At 38.6% G+C, this 12,447-nt stretch overlaps 1 protein-coding gene across 4 annotated transcripts in view; it reads right to left on the bottom strand.

Annotated features, from left to right (window-relative positions):
• The window catches only part of RERE (arginine-glutamic acid dipeptide repeats), a 411,538-nt gene that overhangs the window by 224,394 nt on the left and 174,697 nt on the right, over positions 1-12,447 (bottom strand). For all 4 annotated transcript variants that reach the window (XM_025856826.2, XM_025856830.2, XM_025856827.2 and 1 more), the window contains exon 3: positions 5,139-5,209. In XM_025856826.2, coding sequence (XP_025712611.1) covers positions 5,139-5,209 — 71 coding nt within the window. The remainder of the gene's footprint in view (positions 1-5,138; positions 5,210-12,447) is intronic.

Below are 12,447 nucleotides of genomic sequence, written 5' to 3'. Positions count from 1 at the left end.
ATAATTAACTCATTGTACGTACACACAGAAGTGTGCACAGAGTGCATATTAACAAACTATCCCATATCCCCAGCATTATCTATGTAAAGGTCTCTAACAAAAAATGAAAAGATAAAATTACTTATCTCCAGTAAGTTTTCATTTTAAAGACGGAAAAGCAGCTTCTTGCTTTTAATCTACTTCCGAGAAACGTGATTTGGTGAAGAGAGGACAACATCAATTGTGTGTAGGAAGCTGCGCCAAAGCTAATTTCTCTGCAGCCCCTCTCTGTTGTACTGTGGCAATCAACTTTTGGGGTAGTTACAGATGCAGACTAGGAATCAGAAATTCCAAATGTTCCTCCCCTGGCTGCTCACATTTGGCAATGAAACCAAGAGGGAGGTGGTGTTAAATCTTGAATAACATGGCCCCCACCTTCACAGCAGTACTGGAGACGTGCCTTTGCCAAGGTAACTAGCGGTATGCAGCCTCAGCTACCCCACATTCACAATTAAAATGTATGCTGTCAGGGACATAAATGATACAAAAGCACAGTCATAACAACTCACTGAGCCCTAAACAGTTGGCTAAAAATACCATAATATCCCTAATGATATATCCCCAACTTCAGGGAATCTCTAAGACCAGGTTTAATTTTAACAACAACATTTCCACGGTTAATAAACCAAACAGGAGCCAAGATGAATCAATGGTACTTGCTCAAAATAGTATTTGTAATAATTATATATCCTACATGGAAATTCATTTCATACAACAGTTAAAGAATCAGTAACTATATAACTCTAGGAAACCAGAATCTCATTTTTTTCTCTTTTATGAATGATAGGAACTCACTGGGAATCCACACAGCATGCCCATGTAGAATATTAAAAGGAATGGCTTCAATTACTTATCTGTGAGTGAAGAATTAGATATTGAAGTACTACCACCAAGAGCCAGAAAAGGTACTCCTCGGTGTTCTACTGCCGGAAAATCACTAATCTAAACAATCTTGTGAAGCACTTTCGGAATTTACGATTATTTCTAGAGAGCAAATTCACTCTATTATGCTGAAGGCCTAGATTTCTATAAAAATGGAATTTTATTGATTTTTATAGGAAAAGCAAGAAAGAAATCTTTGTGGACAAAAGGTGAATGGCTTCCTTCACATTAATCCTATTCAGAATGTTCTCCAAAGAGGACTGATATCCAGTAATGCCACAAATATCTGTCCAATTAGAAACTAAGGTCACAGAGGGAAGGAACTTTATCCTGCAGACTTCAGTGTCTTTCAAGGTGCTGCGCCCAACAAAGCACACAGAGTAGGCTTTCGTTAAATGCCTATCAAAGGCACTAGTTACCACCAAAAACATTCCTCCCTGCACTCGGGAATATAATGCTCCTCAGAGACACGGACTCACTCAGGAACAGAACTCTGAAGGCAAATTAAGTCACACACTGACCTAGGAAAGCTAAGGGAGTGCAAGAAAGGGTTGAAGATGTTATACCAGGCTCTTTCATTTAATCATGGAGATCCACTCAAGCTGGCCCAAGAGAAGAGGCCTTTACTGAGCAGAAACGAGGATAATCCAAGAATCTGGAGGGAAGAAGCATTAGCACAGCGGGCTTCGCCAGAGTTCAGGGAGAAGGCATGCCCTCGTTCCTGCTGGCCATCTACTGCTCTCTGCACAGATCTCTGCTCTTCTCTGGCTTCCCCTACCCTTTGCCTGTGACCTGTTTATGCCTGCCAACCCTCTCTGCATTGAGGCGACTCTTGATTCATCCTTCCGGCTTTGCCCCCTCAGCTAACTGCTTCAGTCTCTCAATTATCTTTTCAAGCAAGGCCACAAACATCATAGATTGCCATTCCATATTACTACTCTTTCAAAGAGCTAAAGATTTTGCTAGCTGCCTTATTATTTAGTTCAGAAGCCTAAGGTGCAAAGCTGACTTACTTAATTGATGACCCCTCCCTATTCCTACTTCTAAACATACACTATCCATAATTCCACCTTACCTCTCCTGTCTCTTGAGCCTGCTTTGACTACTTGTTCCATAGATATTTTGTCATTGTAGTCAAACAAATCCAGTTTGGTCTCCTAGTCTGTAAATAAGCCCAATCAAATTAACACTCCCTAAGAGGAAGAAAGCTTCCTAACAGAACACATAATTTGCTTCTCGTGAAAATGCTACTTTCAAAAGTAGCCTCAGTTCTGCTAGGAACTCAATTACTTTGTGCCATCATAGCTTCCACCTATCCCTGTGAAAGTGCTGACTCTAAACAGATCTACCAATGTACAGTGGTAGTGACTTAGGCATTTTGATGGTTAAATGTTAACAAAGCAGAAGCCATGGATCTTATCCCCATAGGCAAGATGACCATATAAACTATCATCCAAAACAAGGATACCTTTGAGAGTGAAAGGGACACTGTTCAACAGTTTGCCTGGTTTAATGTAATCCTGCACACAGAGACAACTATGTTCCATATCATGGACTCCGACTCTATGGGATATAGTAGCAGAGCCTAGAAGGCAACCCAGGTCCCCACGTAAAATCCGAAGACCCTTCTTATCTCTCACAGAACTAGTTCCTGAAATGTTACCCAGGGTCCTCAGTTCAACAAATTGGCATTATGCTACTTTGGGTTACTGGTCATAGATGATTCATTATGCCCGCTTCTCAATTCCTTAACTTCAATTGTGTCTAACACTGTAATCTTATGTAATATGTACCATAAAGGCAACTGCCCAGTTCTTTTTACAGTCTCAAATATACCATATATTCAAAAACTTACCATGGTAAGGGGTCATTCTAATTCACGGTATAAACAAAGGAACACATCTCTCAGTTACGACCCCAAACCAAAAAAGCTTAAAAAGATAAAATATATAATCAACAATATTTAAAGGCTACTGGGTTTTTGTTTTCCACTGCTCCACTTGCCATACATGGTATTTGCTGTGGGCAAAACCAACTCCAATTTCTTCTTTTTAAAATCTTGCAGAGAAATAAAGCACATTTCCTTCCGTTCATCTTTTCCCTTATAGCCTGGGTAAGCTGAAGGAAAAAAAAAGCTATGATTATTCTCATCTATTAAGTTATCTTTTCATAAGTAGAACTGCAAACCAAGGAAAGAAGAAAGTGGACATCCAGACAATAACTACATTCCTTCTAGGAGTAAATATTTCACCATCTCGGTTATTCTTATACAACAACTATGAGCATGTGCTGAATACAGAACTCAGACAAAAACATGAGACACAGCAGTGTGCAACTTACATACTGTGCCCACTTCCCACACTGTTTCTGCAGACAGATTTAATGTGTTGTGCCAGACCAATACTGACAATAGAAGCTTCAGCTTTTATTGCTGTTAATACCCTGAGCAATTACTGTAACTCAGCAGGAACCTCTGCCCCAAACAGCAACTGTAACATTATAATCAACATTTCATAAGAGATGCTGTTCAGACATGAAGGTACCTGCTAATGTGCTAAAATTGTACAAAAAGGGATCTGAATCTAATAGGTTAAAAAAAAAACCAAAACCTTTGCGATTTTTATTTCACAACTATATCTTTTCCATGGTGCACTGGTATTATGTTTGGTTTAAAAAAAAAAAAATCACACACAGAGAGGATGAGCAGGGACAGAGCAGTAGCAGAGGCCACGGGCAAAAGAAAATTCTCAGGAAACAAGACCACTGCCCAGATTTTCAGATGTCAGTGCAGCATCTGCAAAAAAAAAAATCTTTGGAAGGAAATATATAATAAATAGCAAAGATGTCTAAAAATGGCAAAACTTCATATTGACATAAAATCTAAATAGAAAGCATTTGATTTACAAATTTAAACTGCAAGACCTCCTTGTAAAACAAGCAGGGAACTTAAAAGCAGCCTACCAAGAATAAATAAGTCTTAGAAGTAAATGGCACATTTGACTTTCTTTTAAAACAGTAAGCATGTGTTACTTATGCAACAAAACTTTAATAAGAAAAAAAGATGGCATGCAATTTTTTTTAACTAGCTAAGTCAGAATAAACTGGGTATTTGGAGTCATCAAAAATGATAAAAAGAAAGAAAGGAGATGCAGAGTTAAAGATCTCTCCATATCACATTACCTTTTTTTATACTGAAGTATTACATACGGAATGTGAGAACACAAATATTGTCAAGTTACAAAGGGTTTTGGAAATAACAGCATTCAGATACTGATACATAGCTCTACAGAGCTAAAGAATTGGGATTTCTCTATACCTAAGAAGGGAGACAGTGGTTCACAACCTTCAAGTACAAGAATCCCTTTTCAATGTTTCAAAAGATCCCCCAATAGCAATACTCTGTTAATATTTCACATATCAGTTGTTTGAGAAAATACGTAATAAACTGATTCTTAACTGTGTATTGTCATTAACTATTAAGTGAATTTTTTTTAAATCACACCAGCATATTAATATATTTGAAAAGTAGTTGTACAAACACATGTGAGGCATATTTTGAACTGAGAATGTTTATTTGCAGACCTCTGTAAAATCTCTACAGATACCCAGGGATCCAAAGCCCCAAGTGTGGGAACCACCGGTCTAAAACCCAGAGATTGCCTAATGGGCAATATCAACACCTCTAAACTTGGGGAAGGTTTGTAATGAGAAAGTACTGCAGCCATGCCATCCCCAACCCAGAGTTCCTTCCCCCAACCTCCATCACCAGGTGACCCCAAGACACATTCCAAGCTCACTAAAATCTCTAAGGAAATGACAATTGCCACCCAAAACTAGTCTCTGGCGCATTTATATTCTTTTTTTCCAACTCACCACCAATTCCCAAATTTACTTTAGGCTCTTCACAACGGCTGAGAAGAAACAAACTACTTCAGAAACTCAAGAAAATCTCTGAAATTATCATCAAAACAGCTACTAGAGAAATGAAAACTTTGGGAATACTGTTCAAAGTACAAGCTTTGTAAGTGTTATAAAACCAAAAGGATAAAACTGGTAACTGCCTTACACGTGTGCTGCAGCTGCCAGGCAGTGAGCACTCAGAGGTGGCCTGGTTACCAAGTCCACAGCCAGGAAGAAGCAATCGAGACAGACAGCCAGTGGAACTGGAAAAAGAGAAGGCACAGAGGAGAATCAACAGCACATTAAAAAATGCTTACCAGTTTGAAGTCTTGAATGCTACAGATGAAATACGGCGTGTTTGGCCTCCGACTCTCGATATACACACAGTCTTTAAAAGAAAAAAAAAATTTAAAACAATGCTATTTACCATTAAGGGAACAAAGACAGGGCCCATAAAGCCACTGCATAAATAAACACATGACAAAGCATATATCTTATATAGAAAAACATTTTTCAAAGATAAACTGTAAATTACAAATAATTTTAAGCTAGAGGAAAACAGTCCTTGGGGTTCTTACTGACCACTTTTCTAGTAATTTAAAGAACCTGATATAAAGCCTTAATTATTGTTTCCAGGGTACTTGAAGAAGGGGGAGAAAGAAATCCCATAGGATTAACCATATTTTGATGAAGAAACTTCAATCAAGGGAATTACTTGATCACAGCTACACAAGACAAAATTTTGAATGTCTTTTTCAGAGAGATGCTACCATGTCTTCACAAAGAGAAATGGCTTTGCCAAGTGCTTCTTTATTTTCAGTAAATAATTTGTGAGGAAATAAATGAAAGATGTAAAGATGACTGGCTTGAACATACTACTACAATGTCCTTTTCACCTAAACCAAGAAACAGAAAGAAATCTAACTGGTTGTGGATAACTTCCTACTAAATTTCAACTTAAACACATTTTATTTTCTAATTATAAAGAAAACCAAGGCACCCAATTGGAGATGGGATGCAGTAAACCAAACCACACTTTCCTCAAGGGAATAAGGGCGCTTTCTTAAATTATATTTGACATGGCAATGGTTGGGTAATTATTTCTGATGCTCTCAACAGCTGGCGTCTAAAGCCTGCTCTTTTAAATGGCAGGTTAAGATAATTTTTTCTTTCTTTTTTTTAAGCAGCCACGATTTTAAGGAAGCAGTGGCTATAAAGGGACTTTAACACTCTCCACAGGGCAACCCAAGATCATCATAAAGCTTAAGATAGGATCCTCTATGTATTATTTACTGAGAACTAAAGGCATCTGCAGTCAATCAAATTTTCTAGGGATAATAACCATAATACCCACATTCAAAATGCCATTTGTTTTATCCCTCCTCATGACCCTTCATAATGAGCGTATCTTAGAATAACTCAGATGCTTAAGAATACAAGCAGATTCCTCTACTGCCTTATGTTACACATGCAGAGCCAAGAAAAAGAAAAGGAGCAGAAATATGGAGCCACCATCCCGTGGACAGCCCAGTACTACCACAAGCACTAGCTGACCCACTAAGAGGTAGGTCATGAAGAAAACCCTCACCAAGGACACTTCCTTCCAAGAAACTTTCTGAAAGACATCAGGATTTTTGTAGGCCAGAGTTATTCCAGAAAAAGAAGAAATCTGAATGCCAATCATCCAGGCATCCAGAATGTCCCAACTGATTTCTCTACTCAGACAGAGACTCAACAAAGATTCGATCCCTGAATCCATGTATAACGGTAGAGCTCAGGAATAAACTGTTGACTGAACTTTCTATTTTGTTCCAGGGTCCAGGAGGCTAAGTAACTCTGCTGAACATTCAGGCAACATCCATTTAACATGCCAATCATCTTAAAGAACAAGAGAACTCTTCCTACTTCGGTAGGTATTTGTCTTCCTAATCCCTAATTTGGTATTCAACTAAAAACATTCCCTAGATAAAAAACTGCAGTTCCAGTTTGCACAATTTTGGAACCCAAGGTTCTTAATTTCTGTGCCCCGATCCCTGATGTACCGAACACCAGTATTTCAAATCTCTAGATATCAATTATTCACCTGTCTCACTCAACCTGAACACAGATCAGTCTTATAGACCCTCTTCTCCCCATCACCTCCTACAGACAGCCTTCTCTTCTAAATCTCGTAACACTGTCATACCGAGCTATATACTCACTGAGTTCAACCCAAATGGGTCACTTCCCAACTAATGACTTCTACTTCCTTAAAGTTCATGGGACCACAATGTGCTGCATACAATGGTCTGGTCCTGCACCACATCTCAACCTCCACTGGGCTATAGTATCCAAAATTCCACTACCTTGTCCATGCCAAACCCTCTTAACTCCTTCATTCCACCGGCACCCACTTTATAATGAGTTAGCTCCAGGGCGAATATATTCTCATGGTTCCTCTGTAAAGAAATGGCAACATCTCTTTTCTTTAAAAAGCTTTATGTATACTTTTCAGTATAATGTATACAGAATCATTTTAACTATAAACCTTCTAACTCTTGAGGCTTAAAGTAGCTACTAACTTGTATACAAAAAAGCTTTCCAGAAAAGCAGAATCTATATTCTTACATTTCTCATTTCAAAGTTACATTCAGGAAAATAATTATCTATAAATACACCTGGATGTAACACTCTCAGAGAAGGGAGGAAAGGACTAGACTGGGATGTAGAAACCCTGGTATACCCCTGGTATCCTTGTGCCTAAACGCTTCTTGGCAGTCTTGGAGGCGGACTCCCACTTGTTGGCCCAAGGAATGCTGCCGTGAGAATAAGGCGGTGTGAAAAAGAACCTTAAACCTGACAGATTTACCACATTTACTTATTAATGTCTTGTTAACAGATAAAAAGTCACCTATTTGTTTAAAAATCTACTATGTCAAACCAAACTGATCCTAATTCATATGTGAGATTTCCAATGCACATGACTAATAATCTGTAAAATAGATCACTGTATCAAGTGATCTCTATCAGTATTTGGAAACTTATACATGAAAAAGATACGCTCACTTCATAATTAAATGACAAAATTTAGAAGTTTATTTTATGCAAGGAGTCATTAAACACAGAACCACCTAAGATCAGGAGTAATATAAATTAAAATTTTTCACCATGTCTAACTTGCCATAGAAATGGGAAAAAAGATTGTTTTGGTCTGACTTCTTAAATTCATTTTAAAGATAAAAGCACAAAAAATTACTATAGAGTCAATTTTTCCTTTATTATCCTCCCATAAAAATTAGGGTGATCCAACTGTACATCCTAAGAAACAATTTGGAATTCAAGTCTCGGGGGGGAAAAAATCTACTTATTATTACTCTTAGTGATTTTCAAAACAAGGTTAAATAAGGCCAAGTACTCATAAAAAAATATCTCCCTCTTGTCTCATTAATTAAGCAGCTATTTAAGAAAATAACTTTATATAGATGTTTACAGTAAGCATAAAAATAAAGTGGTTTAATTTGGCCAAGGGCAAGAGGAGAACATAAGTCAAGAGCAATGTTAAAATCTCAGTTGGAATATATGCCCAGTAATCTTTTAAAGCCAAAATGATTTGCCAAGAATTTTAATGCAATTTACGAGTGCATAGATTGAAGCTAGTTATAAAATTGGTTTCAGTCAGCTGGATCAATGATCCTCAACCTGAAAATCTCCCATGGCCAACACAAGTACTACAGACACCTTTTTTCTAGGAAAGGAAAAAGGAAAGAGGAAAAAGGAAAGAGGAATGGAAAGAGGAAAGGAAAAAGGAAAGGAAAAGAAAGAAAAAAGAAGGCCAGCATTTATTTTTTATTACAAAGCTAGCAGTTCTGAAAAAAATGAGCAAAGCTGAAGTAATCCATTAAGTCCATAATGCACATTTTCAAAATTACCCATATGAAAATGCGTATTTACCAGATTGAGCAAATGGCTGCTGCAGGGCAAATATATATATATTTTTTTTAATCTTAAAATCAGCAAGCCTGAACTATGCCAGAGAAATGAGTGAGGCTATTACCATCGATATCAATGATTCAAACGATACATGATAACTCTTTTTTTTTTCTTTACTGGGGTGTCTAGAAATAAAACCGTGGGTCTAGGTTAAGACTTGCTCTCTAACACCAAACCTCTACCAGGGAATGGATCACATGATTAAGTGACCTCAAATCCTATATCCATGATCCATGCAATGATATGGAACAGGGGCATTTCTGGCTGTTTCTCACAACCTCAATATAGCTTTGTGTCCAAGAATCTTTTGTGTCATCTGCAAACAACAGAGCATTTGCTAAGCTGGGGAAGGAAGTCAGCCAAAACATGAAGGCAAAGAAAGCCCTCTCTGCTTTTCAATCCTCAGCAAATCAGCAGGTTTATGTAAATAGAGCAAGAGCATGGTCCTCTCAAGGGTAAAAACCATAGCCTGAAGCATCAGACAGTTTGTTATCCTGAAACACAAAGAACCCGTCAGCATCCTTCCTGACAGCTCCTCCCAGAGCACAGTGGACACCTACTTCACCAACTAATTGAGCAAGCAGCGCTGTGAGCCCAGCATTAAAGCTGTGGTCACAATGTGCAGGCAATGCTCAGTCTGTGCTGAGCTCTGTCCTTTAAAGAATTTCCCTCCTGTTAATGCGTTTCTGCCCCCTTAATCACTGAAATACCTTCTCATCCCTTTGCAAGGTATGGCAGTGCCACTGTAATGTAATTTCCAATAGAAAACTTTCTACTTGTTTAAAGAAAAAAAAAAAAAAGAAGAAGAGAAAAAGCATGCATAAACAGACTTCCTCACAAACAAATTTCCCAGAGACACACAGTGTGGCACAGTGGTGGACAAGGAGGCTGGACTCTCAGGACTGCTCCATCCTTCTGTGCTCCATTTCTCTTACACAGGATTCCTCCACCCTGGAAACTCTGAACCATTCTGTGAGGTAACAGCCAATTGGTCTAATGTTACAGATTCAAAAGTCCACAAGTATCTCACTAGTTAATATGGGTGTTTCCAAATGTCCAACATGCAAAAAGGTATGTAGCTATATGCGCATGTGAGAAACAATACTGAAACCCCAATCTGCACTGCATGGTCTACAAAGGCAGAGCCTCTCACCTCTCCAGCAGCCTCCATCTGTACAACAGTCAAATCCATCATCATTCCTCACCTCTATAACAATACACTACATTCCACGGTAAACACTCAAAAACTATACAAGGAGCAAGTGACCTGAACAAAAATGTAAAAACAGAAAAGCAGTTATATGAGATCCTATTAAGAACGCTGTTGTGTACTATCAATGTGAACATAAAGAATGCTGTTTTCTAATAAATACTTCTTTAAGAAATAACTCAATTTCAAGACGGTCTACTTCTAGTTTTCTACCAGATTCTTTTGTGGGGAAGGGATACCCGTATCATCTAGAACAGTGGAGAATTAAAAAGGAAAAAGGAAACAAAAATTGGGAAAATAGCACCTCAGTAAGTGAAATCCTCTGAGTGCTTACTTCATCCTGTGTTCTGAGCCTGAAAACTATCACCAAAACTGACTTGGGCAACATCTTAAAGATTCTAAAGTCAGTGGGAAAAAGATCTCAAGTAACACACCCCTGGACCCTTCCTTTCCAAGCTTCATGAAAATTAAATCCCACATATTCCAATGTCTACAGATTCCCAACTAGCACTACCCAAGCAAGCACAGGCTTTTATCTAAAGACAGAACGCTGTATACTTCCAGCAAACATTCATCTGTCTTTATCCTCACTGCTAACAGGAAATTAAATGAGAAAAACCAGCTGGGAGGCTGGGAGGAACAGGTCATCACAAACTGAAAGAGACTGTTTCAGTTTTCCACCTTTCCCTTTTCTCCTCTAGAAGTCAAAAAATCTTCTAGTACATCAAAAGCTTAAAGACTGATCCAAAACAATCATCTTTCTAACTTGAAGAAGTGATGCTGGTGTTCTGGAATAACTGCTGCAGCCAGATCCCACCCTACTTCTCAAATCAATCATCTGCTACATAGACTTGAAAACTCTGTACTGCCAGGAGCAGCAATCTTACCAGCTACACGGATATGCTAAGTATTGGCCCTGGGTTGACACTCTTACTCAAGCAAAGTGTCTGAAGCACTCTCACCACCATTTCCTTCTGCAAATGTTCCTTAAAAGCCCTCCTTGTGATCCACACTGATCCCAACTGTGAAAAAGACCCAAGCCAGCTTAACACCCAAACTCCAGTTAAGTGATATGGATCCCTCTTATAGTTTCTAACAACTGTCTGTGTAGAGCTTTTGTGCCATAAGAAAACACACAAAACCTAGCTGGCAGGGGAGGACCTATTTTACAAACCAGTGGTGGCCATCTGCCCTATGGAAGCGAAGCGTGTTAGTTAGGGCATTAGAGACTTGGGGGAGGGGAATTTCCAGCCTGCTCCCACTCTTGCTGCCCCACTGTACCTAGCTTTCTAGTGCTTGAGAAGGTGGGTAACAACCTGACCCCAAATCAATGGGTCCTTTCTAAAAAATGAATTCTGTGATAAAATCCCTAGTAAGTAGAGGATAACTGATTGCTAATGAAAACAACAGGTCCTCACGACAATGATTACAACTAGAACATGGCTGAATATGTACATTTAGGAACCCAACTCAAATTGAGTTCAAACACTTCTAGGAACAGTCTGCCCAGTAATCACAGGAAAAAATAACCAGCGACAGGCTGGAGTGAAGATTCCGCTCTCCCCATATGGCTGACAACAAACAAATCGCTAGTCTGATCTGGTGTCACATCCTGCAGAGCACATTTCAAGCAACACTGCTTGCTCCCTCAGAAAACAATGTGCTGGGAGCCTGGGCTTTACAATAAATGGTTCAACCAATTTGCAGTGTTCACTGGAAATACACAGAATTCTCAATGCCTGGGCTATAATTCTTATTTGGCAAATGATTTTATTATAAACTGGTATCATAGTGAATCCATTTTCTTTACGGGTTTTCTGCTAGTGTTTAATGGACTGTCAGGATAATTTAGATTTCATCTATTTAAACTCATTCAAGCCTGGCTCCTGATTGTACAGTAAATGGAACATATTTCTATTCACAGAAATTAATGACAGTTAATTGTAGTCTGCAGTTCACAATTTTGTAAAAGCAACTGTTCCACAGTTCAAGCACCAAGCTACAGAATTTCCCACACCAATTACTTTTTTGTACTTTATAGGCATCCATATCTTGTAAGCCTTTTTTTTTTTTAAGATTTTATTTATTTATTTGAGAAAGAGAGAATACACGAGAGGGGGGAAGGTCAGAGGGAGAAGCAAACTCCCTGCTGAGCAGGGAGCCCGATGCAGGACTCGATCCCGGGACTCCAGGATCATGACCTGAGCCGAAGGCAGTCGCTTAACCAACTGAGCCACCCAGGTGCCCTAAGCCTTTCTTGTAAGACTAATGTATATATTCATATAATATTTCTACCCATTTAAATATTTATTACCAACTTTTCAGAAAGAGGACTTAAATATAACTAAAGGCTGGGAAAATAAAAGTTTAGTTGTCAGTCTGGACGATGCTCAATTATTATGGAGTTTTTTAGCTAGCAAAACTGAAGATTAAAATTTCCTGCTTTA

The sequence above is a fragment of the Callorhinus ursinus genome, unplaced genomic scaffold (genome assembly GCF_003265705.2).
Source record: "Callorhinus ursinus isolate GAN/ISIS: 27379988/994484 unplaced genomic scaffold, GSC_fseal_2.0 scaffold18, whole genome shotgun sequence".
NCBI lineage: Eukaryota > Metazoa > Chordata > Mammalia > Carnivora > Otariidae > Callorhinus > Callorhinus ursinus.
The sequence above is the reverse complement of the archived record's forward strand: the minus strand, read 5'-3'. Positions and strand labels throughout refer to the sequence as shown.